The 20000-nt window shown below is 44.3% G+C and overlaps 1 protein-coding gene across 1 annotated transcript in view; it reads right to left on the minus strand.

Annotated features, from left to right (window-relative positions):
• Positions 1-20000, minus strand: part of LOC126986187 (dystroglycan 1-like) — a 68955-nt gene that overhangs the window by 282 nt on the left and 48673 nt on the right. The window contains exons 5-15 of the mRNA XM_050842135.1: positions 17121-17387; positions 15037-15390; positions 13254-13376; positions 12396-12539; positions 11326-11492; positions 8234-8429; positions 7110-7277; positions 4505-4664; positions 3224-3342; positions 2415-2585; positions 1-1377 (exon numbers count right to left, since the gene is read on the minus strand). The exon at positions 1-1377 is cut by the window's left edge and continues 282 nt beyond it. Coding sequence (XP_050698092.1) covers positions 445-1377; positions 2415-2585; positions 3224-3342; positions 4505-4664; positions 7110-7277; positions 8234-8429; positions 11326-11492; positions 12396-12539; positions 13254-13376; positions 15037-15390; positions 17121-17387 — 2802 coding nt within the window. The 3' untranslated portion in view covers positions 1-444. The remainder of the gene's footprint in view (positions 1378-2414; positions 2586-3223; positions 3343-4504; positions 4665-7109; positions 7278-8233; positions 8430-11325; positions 11493-12395; positions 12540-13253; positions 13377-15036; positions 15391-17120; positions 17388-20000) is intronic.

Consider the following 20000-nt stretch of genomic DNA (forward strand, 5'->3'; position numbering starts at 1 on the left):
TAATAATCTTGTGCTTTTTTTCAATACTTTTAAAATTGCAAAAGTATATGTAAAAAGATGAATTATAATGTAGTTTTTTTTTTCCAAGTTCCTCTCAGAAAAACAATGATAATGATGACAGTATGATGAGGCTGGTATAAACGCACACACATACGCACACAGACACACACACGCACGCACACAGAGGGATGGTACTGCAGTTTTTACATCACTTTCTATAAAAAAATAAAAAATAAATCTTGACTGACTGGCCCGGGACAACACACACACACATACACACACACACACACACACGTCACCTCCCTTCCCCCTTACCTCCATTTCTCCACCCTTACACCCACATCCCCTTACCCTCACACCCTTCAAATAATGGCACGAGAGAAACCATTACGGGCGGCCGGGAAGGATGGCGGCTGGCGGCTGAGGGTGGCGGCTTGCGGTGGCTTAGGGCGGGACGTAAGTGGGTGGCTTCCTGTAGGTGGGAGGCATGTTAGGGCGAGGGTGGCGGGAGGCACCATTTGTGGCGGTGAATGGCGGGGGTGGCTGGTAGGAGGGTGTGTCATCCCCGCCCTCGTGACCGGAATTCGGGCGGCGGCGGTCGGTGTTCGGCGGGGTGGCGGGGGCAGCTGGGGACCCTCTCTGGTACTCCGGCGGGGGAAGTGGCGGCTTCTCCTCCTTCATGATGACTGGGCTCTTGGCGGGGTCCGGACGGTCATCCAACTCCTCAGCGAATATGATCGGGATTCCCTTTGACACGAACGTCCTATCATCCGCCATGGTCATCTTCCCGTAGCGGCGGCGGTGGTAGAGGCAGCACGCGATTATGGCGGCCAGGAACAGCATGGCGGCGATGATGACGGCGGGGATGATGAAGTTGATGAGGTACTCGTTATCCTCGCCTTCGATGTTGTCCGACACCCCAGGCTTGTGTTCCTCCTCCTCGATATGCGTTGGCGTGTCCCCTCCGAGGCAGACACCAGCGGGGGTTAGTCGCCCTGATGTAACCGTGTATTCCGGGGCGAACGACTCCACGAACGACCTCAAAAGCTGTCCGTCCGAGTCCAACATCACCTCTCGTAACTTCCGTAACTCCTCCTCGGGGCATGGATCGCTTGGCAGTGACGTGTTGTGCCAGGAAACAACGACCGAGCCATCCGTGATCGCGTCGATGGCTATGTGGGTCGGGTCAGGGTCTCCGAAGGCCTGGGCGATGCGTTCTACGAGCTTGGCCTTGAGCTGGGCGTCACGGTTGAACTCTCGGAAGCTCTTCTGTATGGTGATGTCGAACTGGGCTGCTGGGAGGCCTCGCGATGGTCTCCGTGTGACACTTACGAAGAGCGCGTCGATGATCTTCTTGCCTCCGCTGTCGACGCATTCCTGTGGGGTGAGTGGGTGGTGATGAGTGGTGGTGATGAGTGGTGGTGGTGGTGATGGAGTGTGTAAGGAAGCGAAACATGTCATCATCATACCAAGAAAATGAGTTATGAATACCTTACCAAACACACACACACACACACACACACACCTTTATACCAAACACACACACACACACACACACACACACACACACACACACACACACCTTTATACCAAACGCACACACACGCAACCCACCTCAAACCAAATTTTCCATACGCACACAGTAACAAACAAACACACACACACACACACACACACAAAAAAAAAAAAAAAAAAAAAAAAAAAAAATTCTTCTGCCGATTCCAAATGAAACACACACACACACACACACCTCCCTCTCCCTTCCTCCAACTACTTCCCCAACCTCTCCCTCTATCCTTTTCCCTCTCCTCTTCCTCCCTCCTCCCACTTCTTCCCCATCATTCCTCCTACTCCTCCTTCCCCTTTTCCCCTCTCTCCCTTTCTTTTTTCCCTCCTCGACCTCCCTCCCTTTCTCTCCTCCTCTCCTTTCCCTCTCCATTTCCCCTTCTTCATCCTCCTACCCTCCCCCTTTCTTCCTTTCCCTTCCCCTCCCTCCCTTAATCCCACCCCTTCCATCCTCTCCCTCCCTACCTTCCCATTTCCCCTTCCTTCTCCTCCTACAATCCCCCTTTCTTCCTTTCCCCTTCCTTTCCTTCCCCTCTACCCTATTTCCCCTTCCTCTCCCTCCTCCCTTACCCCAATGATTTAACCCCTCATCTCCCTTCCTTCCTCTCCCTTCTCCCTTACCCCAATGATTTAACCCCTCATCTCCCTTCCTTCCCCTTCCTTTCCTTCCCCTCTATCCTTTTCCCCCTTCCTTTCCCTCCTCCCTTACCCCAATGATTTAACCCCTCATCTCCCTTCCTTCCCCTTCCTTTCCTTCCCCTCTATCCTCCTTATTCTCCCTTACCCCAGTTTTAACCCCTCCTCTCCCTCCCTTCCCCTCCCTTCCTTCCCCCTACCCCAATACCCACCAGGTTGTACTCAGTCTTGCCAACATCGTCAGCCAAGGGGATGCCGTAGAACTCGTGGTTGGCGACATCGAACTGGAGCCAGGAATCCAGGGGCACGTCAGCCAGCATTGAGGTGAGCAGCCGCATTCTGAGCCGGTGTGAATTGCCGTCTTCCAGGTCGTAGCATGTGTCCTGGGGTGAGGGGGGGGAGGGGGAGGGTTAGTGGTTCGGTATTGTTATGTGGTTTACGTTACTTATTGTTTTGTTTTGTTTTTATTTGTTATTGTTCTGTCGTCTTGTTATTTCAGACCTTGTTAATTCTTTTTGTTCATTACTCAATCTTGTCCATTCTCTTTGCTATCTCTTCAATCTCGTTAACTCTCATTGCTATCTATTTCATCTATCTTATCTCTCATATCTATCAATCTAATTATCTTTCATTATTATCTATAGTCTTTTTGTTAATTAATCAATCTTGTCCATTCTCTTTGCTATCTCTTCAATCTCGTTAACTCTCATTGCTATCTATTTTATCTATCTTATCTCTCATATCTATCAATCTAATTATCTTTCATTATTATCTATAGTCTTTATACGAGGTGAAGTGAAGTTAACCCGGACGCTGCGACTGGCACGGATTTTGCCTTCAATGGAGTGTTTCCCGTGTGGTATTGGTGTGCTGGATATCCCCTCCCAAGTTGCAGGACATAACATTTTCCTTCACTGCATTGTACCATCCACTTTCTATTCCACTCCTGTAGCTTGGTGAGGTCTTCTGGTAGGAAATCCACAGTCAAGGGGTTAAAGGTATTGTAATCTCGTTAGCTCACCTGTGGCACCTGGAACCTGAAGAGCGAGCCCTGCGTAGCGTTGAGCAGGTCGATGGGGTTGCGGATGATGGGTTCGCGGTTGAAGGTGTCCCCGTCGCCGCCTGCATCCACGTTCTCCTCTGTGGGTGTGGATGATGAGGGGGAGTTAGAATAGAGGAGATAGGACAGATAGAAAGCGGAAGGAACGGAAGGAGAGAAGAAACAGGAATGGAACCAAATGAAAACTACGGTTACCAGAAAATAGAATAGGGAGGAAAAGATGGAATAGGAAATGGGAGATAAGAGAAAACAGAGAAGGAGGAGAGAAGAAGAAGGAAAGAGTCAAAACGAAAACTCTGATTACCACAAAATAAAATAGGGAGGAGATATAGAATAGGAAATAGGAGATAGGAGAGAATAGGGAAGAAGGAGGAGAGAGAGAAGGAATTGGACTAAACGAAAAATATAATTACCACACAACAGAAAAAGAAGGGAAAGAAAGATGGAATAGGAAATAGGAGATGGGATAAAATAGGAGATAGAAGAGAATAGGGAAGGAGGAGAGAGAGGAGAAGAAGGAATTGGACTAAATGAAAAATATAATTACCACACAACAGGAAAAGAAGGGAAAGAGACAAAATAGGAAATAGGAAATAGGATAAAATAGGAGATAGGAGAGAATAGGGAAGGAGGAGGAGAGAGAGAAGAGAAGCAGGAATTGGACTAAACGAAAAATATAATTACCACACAACAGAAAAAGAAGGGAGAGACAAAATAGGAAATAGGAGATGGGAGATAGGACAGGAGAGGATAAAACAGGAGATCAAAGAGAACGGGGAAGAAGGGGAAAAGGGAAACAGAAAAACACACAAAAAAACACATACCACACACACACACAAAAAAAAGGAAGAATAAAAGAATGAAGAAGTAGAAAAACACACCAATTAAACCAAGATACAGGAAAACAAATAAACAAACAAATAACAATAAAAACAAATGGTGGGCAGATGGAGGAGAGTGGGAAGAGCAACAGGAGGGGGGGAGGGGGGGGGGCAACCAAGGAGGGGGCTTAGGGTTATATTTTAAAACATTTCGTCGCCCAAGTTCACATAATTGACATGGCTTTCATAGGAGCTGTAGGCCTTTCCAGGGGTAGTTCTGTGACCCTGAAGGTAGTTTGACCCTTCCTCTGTGCCATGAACCTTAAAAAACACTCATGAAAAGCAGATTGATCCCCTCGTTGACCTTTAGAAATAGTTGATGTGAGAAGCGATTGAGTCTTAAAATACGGCCCTTACTCACCAGGGGGAGCTATGGGGGGCCTGGGGACGGCTGGTTTGGAGGGACGTAGCTCTTCACAAGGGCCGAGGTAGTGGAGGTGGACGCGTTTGAGGTGGAACTCGGGTTTGAACGCCTCCTTAACCTCCCTCGTCATGCCGTGATCATCTCCGCTCACCACCACCTGCGGGAACGGGGTTAGGTTAGGTTAGGTTAGGTTAGGTTAGGTTAGGTTAGGGTGTCTTCAGGCACATGGTAGGTGGGAACGTATGGTTTAAATCAACAAAGAATGACCTCACTTTGTTGTATAGAAAGTCTCATTAGTAAGGAAGCATGTATGAATTTTCTGAGTCAAGACCTATAGTAACTGTTTGGAGTTTTGTTAGGTTAGGTTAGGTTAGGTTAGGTTAGGGTATCTTCAAACACATGATAGCCAGTACCTTATGGCATAAATCAACAAAGAATTACCTCACTTTGTTGTATAGAAAGTCTCATTAGTAAGGAAGCATGTATGAATTTTCTGAGTCAAGACCTATAGTGTTTGTTTGGGGTTTTGTTAGGTTAAGTTTAGGGTATCTTCAAACACATGATAGCCAGCACCTTATGGCATAAATCAACAGAGAATGACCTCACTTTGTTGTATAGAAAGTCTCATTAGTAAGGAAGCATGTATGAATTTTCTGAGTCAAGACCTATAGTGTTTGTTTGGGGTTTTGTTAGGTTAGGTTAGGTTAAGTTTAGGGTATCTTCAAACACATGATAGCCAGCACCTTATGGCATAAATCAACAAAGAATGACCTCACTTTGTTGTATAGAAAGTCTCATTAGTAATGAAGCATGTATGAATTTTCTGAGTCAAGACCTATAGTGTTTGTTTGGGGTTTTGTTAGGTTAGGTTAGGTTAAGTTTAGGGTATCTTCAAACACATGATAGCCAGCACCTTATGGCATAAATCAACAAAGAATGACCTCACTTTGTTGTATAGAAAGTCTCATTAGTAAGGAAGCATGTATGAATTTTCTGAGTCAAGACCTATAGTGTTTGTTTGGGGTTTTGTTAGGTTAGGTTAGGTTAAGTTTAGGGTATCTTCAAACACATGATAGCCAGCACCTTATGGCATAAATCAACAAAGAATGACCTCACTTTGTTGTATAGAAAGTCTCATTAGTAAGGAAGCATGTATGAATTTTCTGAGTCAAGACCTATAGTGTTTGTTTGGGGTTTTGTTAGGTTAGGTTAGGTTAAGTTTAGGGTATCTTCAAACACATGATAGCCAGCACCTTATGGCATAAATCAACAAAGAATGACCTCACTTTGTTGTATAGAAAGTCTCATTAGTAAGGAAGCATGTATGAATTTTCTGAGTCAAGACCAATAGTGTTTGTTTTGGTTATGTTAGGGTAGGTTAGGTTAAGTTTAGGGTATCTTCAAACACATGATAGCCAGCACCTTATGGCATAAATCAACAAAGAATGACCTCACTTTGTTGTATAGAAAGTCTCATTAGTAAGGAAGCATGTATGAATTTTCTGAGTCAAGACCTATAGTGTTTGTTTTGGTTATGTTAGGTTAAGTTTAGGGTATCTTCAAACACATGATAGCCAGCACCTTATGGCATAAATCAACAAAGAATGACCTCACTTTGTTGTATAGAAAGTCTCATTAGTAAGGAAGCATGTATGAATTTTCTGAGTCAAGACCAATAGTGTTTGTTTGGGGTTTTGTTAGGTTAGGTTAGGTTAAGTTTAGGGTATCTTCAAACACATGATAGCCAGCACCTTATGGCATAAATCAACAAAGAATGACCTCACTTTGTTATATAGAAAGTCTCATTAGTAAGGAAGCATGTATGAATTTTCTGAATCAAGACCTATAGTGTTTGTATGGGGTTTTGTTAGGTTAGGTTAGGTTAAGTTTAGGGTATCTTCAAACACATGATAGCCAGCACCTTATGGCATAAATCAACAAAGAATGACCTCACTTTGTTGTATAGAAAGTCTCATTAGTAAGGAAGCATGTATGAATTTTCTGAGTCAAGACCAATAGTGTTTGTTTGGAGTTTTGTTAGGTTAAGTTTAGGGTATCTTCAAACACATGATAGCCAGCACCTTATGGCATAAATCAACAAAGAATGACCTCACTTTGTTGTATAGAAAGTCTCATTAGTAAGGAAGCATGTATGAATTTTCTGAGTCAAGACCTATAGTGTTTGTTTGGGGTTTTGTTAGGTTAAGTTTAGGGTATCTTCAAACACATGATAGCCAACACCTTATGGCATAAATCAACAAAGAATGACCTCACTTTGTTATATGGAAAGTCTCATTAGTAAGGAAGCATAGATGAGTTTTTCTGAGTCAAGACATATGGTAACTGTTCAGGGTTTTGTTAGGTTAGGTTAGGTTAGGTTTAGGGTATCTTCAAACACATGACAGCCAGGAACTTACAGTATAAATCAACAAAGAATGACCTCACTTTGTTGAATATAAAGTCTCATTAGTAAGGAAGCATAGATGAGTTTTTGCGAGTCAACTGTGAAGGGTTTTGTTAGGTTAGGTTAAGTTAAGTTTAGGGCATCTTCAAACACACCCAGATATCCACTCTCTGCCCCTTCCCCTCCCTCCCTCCTCACCTCAGCCACAGCCTCCAGCTCGTCGGCAGGGCAGAAGGTGGAGCGCGAGTTGGCCAGGGAAGTGTTGGTCCAGGTGAGCTTGTTGGGGTTCTCGGAGATGGAGCGCACATTGATATTCCCAGTGGTGGCGTCGCCGTAGAGGTGCGCAAGCTTCTCCACCACACGGATCTATTGGGGGGGGAAGAGGGGGGCATTAGTGATGGAGGGGAGGTGATGGGTGTTTTTGTTGTTGTTTTTGGGTGTAGTGATGGTTTAAGATGTATAACGTCACATATACTCTTCCTTTGTTCAATTCTCTTGTCTTTCCCTTTCCTTCTTTCCCTTCCTTCCCTTCATTTCTTCACCCCTGTCTTCACTTTCCTTTCCCTCCCGTTCCCTTCATTTACCTAACCTAATCTTCCTTCCTACCCCCCCACCCCTTCCTCTCCTCCCGTTCCCTTCCTTCACCTACCCTAACCTAACCTAACCTAACCTCCCTTTCCCTTCCTTCACCTACCCTAACCTAACAATACACACATACCCTTCCTTCCATTCCTTTCCCTTAACCTAACTCTTCCTTTCCCTTCCTTCACCTACCCTAACCTAACGATACACACATACCCTTCCTTCCATTCCTTTCCCTTAACCTAACTCTTCCTTTCCCTTAACCTAACTCTTCCTTTCCCTTCCTTCACCTACCCTAACCTAACAATACACACATACCCTTCCTTCCATTCCTTCCCCACCCCTTCCTCCCCCATCGCCCTTCCCCCTTTACTCACCTAACCTAGCCTAATTCACACATACCTTTCCTTCTTTTCCTTTCCCTTCCTCCCCTTCATTTCTCCCCACCCCTTCCTCCCCCTTCCCTTCCCCTTTCATTCACCTAACCTAGCCTAATTCACACATACCCTCCCCTCTTTTCCTTCTTTCCCTTCCTTCCCTCCATTTCTTCACTCCTGTCTTCCCTTCTCCTCCTCCTGTTCCCTTCACTCACCTACCCTAACCTTACACTCCCTTTCCCTCCCTTCACCTACCCTAACCTAACGATACACACAAACCCTTCCTTCCATTCCTTTCCCTTCCCTCCCCTTCATTTCTTCCCCACCCCTTCCTCCCCCATCCGCCCTCCCCCCTTCACTCACCTGCCAGTCCAGCGAGTAGACGAACTCATAGTCATACTTCTTCTCCGGCGTGAAAACAGCGGTGAAGCGATGGTTGAAGTTCCGTCCCTCCCTCGGCTGCTGGACGTGGATGATGACTGTGTCCGTGATGGTCTTCCCCTCGCTGTCCATGGCCTCCAGGAAGTAGCTATACCGGCCGATGTCTTGCTCCAGCGGCCTAGGGTGAGTTTGATGTTAGTATAGGGTGTAAGGGAGAGACAGGGAGGGAGAATTTGATGTTGTTATAGGGCGTAAGGGAGAGATAGGAAGGGTGTTTGATGTTTGTATAGGGCATAAGGGAGACAGGGAGGGAGACTTTGATGTTGTTGTAGGGCGTAAGGGAGAGATAGGAAGGGTGTTTGATGTTTGTATAGGGTGTAAGGGAGACAGGGAGAGAGAATTTGATGTTGTTATAGGGCGTAAGGGAGAGATAGGAAGGGTGTTTGATGTTTGTATAGGGCATAAGGGAGACAGGGAGGGAGACTCTGATGTTGTTGTAGGGCATAAGGGAGAGATAGGAAGGGTGTTTGATGTTTGTATAGGGCATAAGGGAGACAGGGAGGGAGACTCTGATGTTGTTGTAGGGCGTAAGGGAGAGATAGGAAGGGTGTTTGATGTTTGTATAGGGTGTAAGGGAGAAAGGGAGAGATAGGAAGGGTGTTTGATGTTTGTATAGGGTGTAATGGAGAAAGGGAGAATAACTGATAATGGAGAAAGGGGAGAGAGATGAAGATGATAAAAGGGAGAAATGATGATGAAACTAAGGGTGAGGAAGGGAGATTGAGTAACTGATAAGGGAGAAAGGGAAAGAGGGAGGGAGAATAACTGATAATGGAGAAAGGGAGATAAATGAGCATGATAAAAGGGAGAACTGATGAAACTAAGGGTGAGGAAGGGAGATTGAGTAACTGATAAGGGAGAAAGGGAGACAGGGAGGGAGAATAACTGATAATGGAGAAAGGGAGAGAATTGAGCATGATAAAAGGGAGAATTGATGATGAAACTAAGGGAAAAGGAGGGAGATTGAGTGATGAAGGAGAAATAGGGAGAGCAATAGATGGTGAAAATAGGGAAAATAGGAAAAATAGCTTGTCTTACTTAACTAAACCTCAATAAAATATAAACAAAATAGTGTAGGGAAAATAGGAAAAATAACTCATCTCACGTAACCAAACCTCAATGAAATATAAACTCAAAATAGTGTAGGGAAAATAGGAAAAATAACTTGTCTCACTTAACCAAACCCCAATAAAATATAAACTCAAAATAGTGCAGGGAAAATAGGAAAAATAGCTTGTCTCACTTAACCAAACCTCAATAAAATATAAACAAAATAGTGTAGGGAAAATAGGAAAAATAACTTGTCTTACTTAACCAAACCTCAATAAAATATAAACAAAATAGTGCAGGGAAAATAGGAAAAATAGCTTGTCTTACTTAACCAAACCTCAATAAAATATAAACAAAATAGTGCAGGGAAAATAGGAAAAATAGCTTGTCTCACTTAACCAAACCTCAATAAAATATAAACAAAATAGTGCAGGGAAAATAGGAAAAATAGCTTGTCTCACTTAACCAAACCTCAATAAAATATAAACAAAATAGTGCAGGGAAAATAGGAAAAATAGCTTGTCTCACTTAACCAAACCTCAATAAAATATAAACAAAATAGTGCAGGGAAAATAGGGAAAATAGCTTGTCTCACTTAACCAAACCTCAATAAAATATAAACAAAATAGTGCAGGGAAAATAGGAAAAATAACTTGTCTCACTTAACCAAACCTCAATAAAATATAAACAAAATAGTGCAGGGAAAATAGGAAAAATAACTTGTCTCACTTAACCAAACCTCAATAAAATATAAACAAAATAGTGTAGGGAAAATAGGAAAAATAACTTGTCTTACTTAACCAAACCTCAATAAAATATAAACAAAATAGTGTAGGGAAAATAGGAAAAATAGCTTGTCTCACTTAACCAAACCTCAATAAAATATAAACAAAATAGTGCAGGGAAAATAGGAAAAATAGCTTGTCTCACTTAACCAAACCTCAATAAAATATAAACAAAATAGTGTAGGGAAAATAGGGAAAATAGCTTGTCTCACTTAACCAAACCTCAATAAAATATAAACAAAATAGTGTAGGGAAAATAGGAAAAATAGCTTGTCTTACTTAACCAAACCTCAATAAAATATAAACAAAATAGTGTAGGGAAAATAGGAAAAATAGCTTGTCTTACTTAACCAAACCTCAATAAAATATAAACAAAATAGTGCAGGGAAAATAGGAAAAATAGCTTGTCTCACGTAACCAAACCTCAAATATAAACAAAATAAACAGTGACGAGTTGAACTTTAAAGAATCACTCCAGAATATTTATAACACATTTTACACATAGCTACCATCTCCAGCGGCTATGAAATAAGTACTAAAATAAACAATTCCATCTTATAGGCTAATGATATAGAGAAAAGCCTCCTGAAGACGGCTACCATTTGCAGCGGCTATGAAATAAAGACTAAAATATATAAACAATTCCATCTTATAGGCTAACAATATAGAGAAAAGCCTCCTGAATACGGCTACCATTTGCAGCGGCTATGAAATAAAGACTAAAATATGTACACAATTCCATCTTATAGACTAATAATGTAGAGAAAAACCTCCTCAAGACGATGGTGTAAACAGATTTTTCATAAAACGCCAAATAAGTGAAGCACGGAACTATTTATAAAAACATTTCACCTTGTCCCTCGTATTTATTATCAGGGTTGCATTCTACCCTCCCTCCTCCAACCCTCCTTTCTCAGGTGGCCACAGAAACTCTCTCTCTCTCTCTCTCTCTCTCTCTCTCTCTCTCTCTCTCTCTCTCTCTCTCTCTCTCTTCTCATTCACTAAACATTCCCTTTCCTTTATCTCTCCCTCATTCCCACCATTCTCTCTCTCTCTCTCTCTCTCTCTCTCTCTCTCTCTCTCTCTCTCTCTCTCTCTCTCTCTCTCTGTTCCTGTCACCCCTTCCTCTCTCGCCCCTATGCTCCCTCCTCTTCCTCCCTCACACACACACACACTCACAGGGCGTAAATCTCCTGGTTGCTGGGGTCAAACTGGATCCAGGAGTTGTGGCCAATGTTGAGGTTCTGCGAGGTCTTGAAGATGAGCTTGAGGTTGCGTGTGTCCCCATCCTCGAAGTCCTCAAAGGTGTCGGCGGGGATGGGCAAGCGGTAGACGTGTCCGGCGACCTGTGGGGGAGGTTAGGTTAGGTTAGTTTAGGTTAAGTTAGGTTACAATTAGGTCAAGGTAGGTTTGGTTAGGTTAGGTTAGGTTACAATTAGGTTAGGTTAGTTTAGGTTAGGTTAGGTTAGTTTAGGTTGATTTAGGTTACAATTAGGTCAGGGTAGATTTGGTTAGGTTAGTTAGGTTAGTTTAGGTTAGGTTAGGTTAGTTTAGGTTGAGTTAGGTTACAATTAGGTCAGGGTAGGTTTGGTTAGGTTAGGTTAGGTTACAATTAGGTTAGGTTAGGTTAGGTTACAATTAGGTTAGGTTAGGTTACAATTAGGTTAGGTTAGGTTAGTTTCCGTGACCGATAAGTTTGAGGTGTCTATGAATTCCTAACCCTATACTATCCCAGGCACTTTTTATACCCACTTAGACTTCCGTTATCAATGAATTCGAGGCGTCTATGAATTCTTAACCCTATGCTATCCCAGGCACTTTTTATACCCACTTATATTTCTGTTGCCGATGGAGTTCGAAACGTCTATGAATTCCAAGCCCAGTACTAACCCAGGACACCCATTTCCTTATGCTACCGATGGAGTTCGAAATGTCTATGAATTCCAAGCCCAGTACTAACCCAGGACACCCATTTCCTTATGCTACCGATGGAGTTTGAAACGTCTATGAATTCCGAGCCCAGTACTAACCCAGGACACCCATTTCCTTATGCTACCGATGGAGTTTGAAACGTCTATGAATTCCGAGCCCAGTACTAACCCAGGACACCCATTTCCTTATGCTACCGATGGAGTTCGAAACATCTATGAATTCCGAGCCCTATACTATCCCAGCCACTTATTATACCCACTTAGACTTCTGTTACTGATAAGTTCGAGGCGTCTATGAATTCCAAGCCCTATACTTACCCAGGCCACCTTCTGTATCCTATTCTTGATGCGCGGAGGATAGTTCTTGACAGCACTCTCAGTCTCGGTGTGGGTGCGGACTGTGGTGGGGGCGACGGGCTGGGTGGTGACGGGTGTGATGGTGAGCGGAGTGGTGGAGCTGATCTGTGGAGGTGGAAGAAGAAGGGGATTAGATGCTGTGTAGAAGGGTTTGGATTCTTTGTATAGGGTTTTGGATTCTTTGTATAGGGTTTTGGATTCTTTCTCTTCCCTTCCTTTACCATTCTCTTCTCTCTTCTGTTTTTCTTTCCTTTCTCATCCCTCTCCTTCCCTTCCCTTCCCTTCCTCTCCCTCTTCTCTTCTCTTCCCTTCTTTTCCATTTTCTTCCCTCTCCTTCCCAGCCCCTCCCTCTCCCTTCCCTCTACACTCCCCTTTCCTTTCCTTTCCCTTCCCTCTACACTCCCCTTTCCTTTCCCTTCCCATCCCCTCCCTTCCCTTCTTCCCTAATGTTTTGTTATCCTTTCCCTTCTCTTCCCTTCCCTTCCCTTCCCTTGCATTCCCCTCTCCTTCCTCTCCATCCTTTCCCTCCCCTTACTTTACCTTGCCTTCCCTTCCATTCCCTTCTTTTCCTTCTCCTTCCCCTCCCATTCCCTTCCCTTGCATTCCCTTCTCTCCTTTCTCCTTCCTCTCCATCCTTTCCCTCCCCTTCCCTTCCCTTCCCTTCCCTTCCATTCCTTCTCCTTCCTCTCCCATTCCCTTCCCTTCCCTTCCCTTTCATTCCCTTCTTCTCCTTCTCCTTCCCCTCCCTTCCCTTCCTTTACCTTCCCTTGCATTTCCTTCTTCTCCTTCCCTTCTCTTCCCTTCCCTTCTCTTACTCACCACAGAGGTAGGCTGGTTAGTCATTGATCCTTCAAGGCTAGGGTAAGGCAGGTCTGTAGGGTAAGCTGTCTCATAGGTAACAGTCGGGCTTGCCTCAAGGATACGGGAAGGCTTCTCGGGCACCTGTGTGGGTAAGGACGGGTAAATGTTGAGTAAGTGGGTAAGGGAAGAGGAGGGAAGAGGAGGGGAAGGGAAGGGAGAAAACAGGAAAGGATGAGGAGGAAAGAAAAGGAAAGGAAAAGAAAGGAAGAGAAAGGGAAGGAAAGGAAGAGAAAGGGAAGGAAAGGAAGAGAAAGGGAAGGAAAGGAAAGGGAAGGAAAGGAAAGGGAAGGGAAGGGAAAGGAAGAAAACAGTAAAGGATGAAAAAGAAAGGGAAGGGAAAAGAGAAAGAAAGGGAATGGAAAAGAAGAGAGAAAAAGAAGGGAAAGGAAGAGAAGAGGGAGGAAAGGGAGAGGTAAGATAAGGGTGGGTAAGGAAGGGAGGGAAAGGTAAGGGAGATGAGGTAAGGTAAAGTAAGTTAAGGTAAGGTATATACACACACACATCCTTACCCCATTCCCTCCCTACCCTACCCCCATACACTCTTACCCATTCCCTCCCCATTCCCTAACATACCCAACCCTTCATTCACTTTACATTGATAATAATAAATAAGTGAATGAATAGCAGACAGGACCTTGTATGATGGAAAATGTATTGAAAGACTGGATGTTGGTTATTCACTATACACTAATAACAAGTAAATGAATGGATACCAGACAGGACCTTGTATAATGGAAAATGTATTGAAAAACTGGGTGTTGGTTATTCACTTTGCATTGAGAATAAATTAATGGATACCAGGCAGGACCTTGTATAATATAGAAAATGTATTGAAAAACTGCATGCATCTCCTCCCGAAATTGACCTCTCCTTTTGGCCACTCCTATGAACTCTTCGGGAGCAGTAAGTAGCGGGCTTTTTCTTTTTTTTTTTCATTATTTTCATTTTTTTCATGCCCTTGAACTGTCTCCTTTAAAAAAAATGCTGGTTATTCACTTTGCACTGAGAATAATAAAGAAATGAATGGACAGCAGACGGGACCGCATAATTTTGTAGTGCGTATCAAGACTCCTATGATCGGGTTGCTTCCTGGTTCGGTGTGACGTCACGGAGCTTCGGACATTCGCTAACCATGAAACTTATATAATGGAAAATGTATTGAAAAAGTCGATGCTGGTTATTCACTTTGCACTGAGAATAATAAAGAAATGAATGGACAGCAGACAGGACAGCGGATAATTATGTAGTGCGTATCAAGACTCCTATGATCGGGTTGCTTCCTGGTTCGGTGTGACGTCACGGAGCTTCGGACATTCGCTAACCATGAAACTTATATAATGGAAAATGTATTGAAAAACTGGATTGCTGGTTATTCACTTTGCACTGAGCCTATAAGGCGTAGTGCGTATATCGAATTGAGGTAGAGGTCCCCCTGGGTGTGACGTCACGGCTGGACGGACATTGCGCTAACCAACTTAAATATATAAATGAAAAATGTACTGAAAAGTATAATTTTGTAGTGCGTATCAAGACTCCTATGATCGGGTTGCTTCCTGGTTCGGTGTGACGTCACGGAGCTTCGGACATTCGCTAACCAAGAAACTTATAAAATGGAAAATGTATTGAAATGAAACTTATATAATGGAAAACGTATTGAAATAGTCGATGCTGGTTATTCACTTTGCATTAAGAACAATAAACAAATGAATGGACAGCCGACAGCACAGCCCCACGCACTCACATAAACAGGCGTCGACACCAAAACGGGGGAGAAGTGAAGCGCCGAATCCGGATGAACTCTCGACGCCAACGGGACCGAGGCGGAGGAGGGGACGGAGGAAGGCTCGGGGAAGGACGGCGTGGCGAGGCTCGGGATCACGCGCGTCTCCGGCACCGGCTCCGCCCCGTAGTCGATGCTCTCCACGTCATCGCTCTCCCCCAGGGGCCCGCCGTAGATGTAGTCGTCGTAGTCGTAGTTGTAGGAGTAATCGCTATCGTAGAAAGCGTCGTCGCCGCCGCCGTCACCATCGCCCTCCTCGCCGTAGTCGCCTGAGTAGTCCGCCTGGCGCCGCACGCGGTTTGATGTGGGGTTGACCTGTGAGAGTAAGTATATAAGTAAGTTAAGTAGTAAGTAAGTAAAGTAAGTAAGTTAAGTAGTAAGTAAGTAAGTAAGTAAAGTAAGTAAAGTAAGTAAAGTGAGTAAAGTAAGTAAAGTAAGTATATAAAGTAAGTAAGTAAGTAAGTAAGTAAGAAAAGTAAGTTCAGTAAGTAAGTAAGTAAAGTAAGTAACGCGGTTTGAAGTTGCGTTGACCTGACAAAGTTAATAAAGTGAGTAAGTAAATTAAGTAAGTAAAGTAAGGTAAGTAAGTAAAGTAAGTAAGTAAGTAAGTAAGTTAAGTAAGTAAAGTGAGTAAGTAAAGCCAGTTAGTAAGTAAGTAAGTAACAAAAGTAAGAAAAGCAAGTTCAATAAATGAGGATGTAAAGTAAGTAAGTAAAGTGAGTGAGTAAGTAACGCGGTTTGAAGTTGGGTTGACCTGAGAAAGTTAAGTAAGTAAGTAAGCCAGTAAGTAAAGTAGAGTAAGTTAAGTAAGTTAAATAAGTTGAATAAGTTTAGTAAGTTAAGTAAGTTAAGTAAGCAAGTAAATAAGTGAAGTAAGTAAGTAAGTTAAGTACATAAGCAAAGTTAAGTAAGTATAAGTAATTAAGTAAGTAAAGTAAGTAAGTAACGCGGTTCGAGATTGGGCTGACGTGAAAGTGAGGTGAGGTGAGGTGAGGTGAGGTGAGGTTAGGTTACTGTTAGTGTACAAAATATACGACTTAGAGAAAGGGGGGTTACTACTACTACTACTACTACTACTACTACTACTACTACTACTACTACTACTACTACTACTACTACTACATTTCCTGCATATATAAATCACCTCTCCTGATATTTGAAAAGGTATGAAATGGTCAGTAAAACACACACACACACACACACACAACCTGAACCATCGTTAAATACATCTTTAATTACAAACAAGTGTAAAGTTGCAGCATCTCTCTCTCTCTCTCTCTCTCTCTCTCTCTCTCTCTCTCTCTCTCTCTCTCTCTCTCAAGACGCGCCCACACACCCCTACACTACCATCCAGCCTCAAAACTCCCCTCTCACTATACCCAAAACAACACTCCATCCAGACTCAAAACTCCCCTCTCACTATACCCAAAACAAAACGCCATCCAGACTCAAAACTCCCCTCTCACTATACCCAAAACAACACTCCATCCAGACTCAAAACTCCCCTCTCACTATACCCAAAACAACACTCCATCCAGACTCAAAACTCCCCTCTCACTATACCCAAAACAACACTCCATCCAGACTCAAAACTCCCCTCTCACTATACCCAAAACAACACTCCATCCAGACTCAAAACTCCCCTCTCACTATACCCAAAACAAAACTCCATCCAGACTCAAAACTCCCCTCTCACTATACCCAAAACAACACTCCATCCAGACTCAAAACTCCCCTCTCACTATACCCAAAACAACACTCCATCCAGACTCAAAACTCCCCTCTCACTATACCCAAAACAAAACGCCATCCAGACTCAAAACTCCCCTCTCACTATACCCAAAACAAAACGCCATCCAGACTCAAAACTCCCCTCTCACTATACCCAAAACAAAACGCCATCCAGACTCAAACTCCCTCTCACTATACCCAAAACAAGACTCAAAACTCCCTCTCACTATACCCAAACCCCTCTCACTATACCCAAAACAAGAAGACCCCCTTAAGCAATCGACATCCCGAACGCTCCCCTTAATAACACTCACCCGTGTCACATGCCAGCCCAGGACAGGAAGACCCAGCAGCTTCTCCAGGTCTCCGTTCCTCGCCGCTGCCTCTACGCGGTCAAGGGCGGGCTGGGCAGATGCGGTCACGTCCCCTCCGCAGCCGACCGCCCACTGCAGCTGTGAAAGGGACCGCAGGGGAGAGCTAGCGTCCCTTCCGCTGGTGAGGGTGGAGCTGCCCGGCCCGGCTTGCAGTGCGGCGTCGTCGGCGAGAGGGTCGGCGTCATGAGGGGCGGGAATGAAGGACGCCTGAGGGAGAATAAAGGGAGATTGTGAGGGTGGTTAAAGGGAGATGGTGAGGGTGGATAAAGGGAGGATAAAGGAAGAATGGTGAGGATATGAGTATGTGGAGAGGAAAAGGATGAAGAGGAAGATTTACACAGATTTACACAGATGTTTTGACCATACGAAGAGGAAGAATGAGTAGAAAGAAGAAAAAGAGGAGGAGGAGGAGGAAAAAGAGATGGATATGAGGAAGTAGAAGAAGAAGAAAAGTAGAAGGAAAATGAATACTTGCCTTTCCCTTCCATCTCCTTCCCCTCCTCCTCCCCACGCTCCCCAAGCACTCACTTTGCTAATAATCTGATCTCCCCCCTCATTAACGCCCCCCTCCTCCTCCTCCTCCTCCTCCTCTCCTCTCTAATCTGTGTCACTTTGCTAATAGTATAATGCCTCCTCCTCCTCCTCTTTATCGTTCTCTTCTTCTCTTTCCTCCTCTTCCTCTTCTTCCTTGTACTGTCTCCTCTTTCTTCTTCTGTCTCTTCCGTCTTCTTTTTTTTCTGCCTTCGTCTTCTTTCCTTCCTCCTCCTCCTCCTCTTCTTCCTACTCTCTCCTCCCTACTCCTCCTACTTTCTCTTTCTCCTCTTCCTCCCTTACTCTTTTTACTCTTCCTCCTCCTACTCCTTCTTCTCTTCTTCCTACCCTCTCCTCCCTTCTCCTCCTCCTATTTTCTCTTTCTCTTCCTCCCTTACTCTTTAAACTCTTCCTCCTCCTCCTCCTCTTCTTACTTTTTACTTCTTCCTCCTCTTCCTACTTTTTCTACTTTCCTCCTCCAACCTCACCTCTCCTTATCTCTTCCCTCCCCTCTTCCCCTTCTTCTCCCCCATTCCTCCCCTCCCCTTCCCTCTTCCCCTCACTGCCACCACCCCAAGCACCTCTCCCACATCTCTTCCCCTTCCCCCTCTCCTTCCCCTCCCCAATCACTTCACTCTCCCCTTCCATCAGCACATTCTTCCCCTTTCCTCCCCAAACACCCTCCCCTCCCCTCCCCCTTCCCCTCAGTGTCGCGGAAAAACAAGTCTTATCAACACGACGCATACGTGTTTTGTACTGGTCTCTTTAATTGGCGAAACCCAGACGGTATAATTAGAGAGAGAGAGAGAGAGAGAGAGAGAGAGAGAGAGAGAGAGAGAGAGAGAATAGTAATGTCAATAGTAATGATAAAGAAGGGAAAACAAACATACATGCGCACATACATAAAAACATACACACATACATACACATATACGAGGCACTCTTTAGGTCAGCCGGGGTCAGCATACGGGTAAGCATAAAGACTGATAGTGACGCCACCGAAGACAGCATAAGCCAGAGAGAGAGAGAGAGAGAGAGAGAGAGAGACTAAACACTATGGCTGCCCCGACGCCTGGCGTCCTGCCTCACCAACTGCTGCCCTCCTGTTGTCCTGAATGTCTCTCCTAGCCTCCAAACCTCCCGGAACACCACAGTACAGAATGTTCAGACCAAAACATGTGTGGGAACAGCCGTGAAATGTTTTATGTGGGGAAATCGCGCGGCCGCGGGCGGCGGAGCAGCCTAACCCAACAAAATATGGAAAAACGGGGAGGGGGGGGGGGGGCGAGGTTCATGTATACTGACCGGTCTTAGTGACCCTAAGGGGGTCGCTCCCCCCCAACCCCCGTTAGGAGGAGCGCCCTGGGCCCGTATAGCCGTTGCGCGCCGATTAGTTACGAAACGAGACGTCGACTCGTCCATAAAACCAATCAGACAAACTAATGAAGGAAGAATAACAAGTCAAATAAAAACAAAAATAAAACTGAGACACAGATGAGCGTCAGAGAGCAGCCAAACAGGAGCCAAGTAAAGCAGCAGCAGGCGAGAACACTCGAGAGCGAGCACCGAGGCAAACACCGCGAGGCCCAGACACTCCCTCACCCTCCAGGACCCAAACGTTTTGAAGGCAACGAGAGAATGAGAGACAATTACAGGAAAAAAGAGCAAGTAAAAGAAAAAATAAGCGAAAAAGAAGCAATAACAAGAAAGAGCGAGAGATCCAAAAAAGACAAACAAAGAAGGGATGGGGTAAAGATAGAAAAGGAGGAAGAAGGAAAAGAGGAAAGGAAAGAAAGCGAAAAAAGAAAGAAAACAAAAGCCAATTCAAACAAACAAACAAGACCAAGCAAGCAAGCAAGCGACAAGATAGTTTAGTCACCCAGAAAGATAAGCAAAAGAAAACGCAGCGAGAGTTACAAGAGATATATCACAACATTCATCGCCAAAACGTCGACTTGCATTAAACATATGACCCCAAAAGAGAGTGTTAACTGAGAAACCACGTCTTAAAAAAAAAAAAAGGGGGACGTCGACGGTTTGAAGCAAAAAAGGAGTTTGTATACGTGATGCAGAGAGAGAGAGAGAGAGAGAGAGAGAGAGAGAGAAAGAAAGGGAGGAAAAGGAGGGAGAGGATAGAAAAGGGAGAAGGGAACAAAACAAAAAGAACAATAATAAAAGAAAACAAAGAAAAAGGGAGAACATACCACTAACAAAGGGAGAACAGGGAGATAAAGGGCAACAAAGGGAGGGAGGGAGAGAAAGGGAGAGAGAAAGAGAACAAGAGGTTAG

This window comes from Eriocheir sinensis, chromosome 61 (genome assembly GCF_024679095.1).
Source record: "Eriocheir sinensis breed Jianghai 21 chromosome 61, ASM2467909v1, whole genome shotgun sequence".
Taxonomy (NCBI): domain Eukaryota; kingdom Metazoa; phylum Arthropoda; class Malacostraca; order Decapoda; family Varunidae; genus Eriocheir; species Eriocheir sinensis.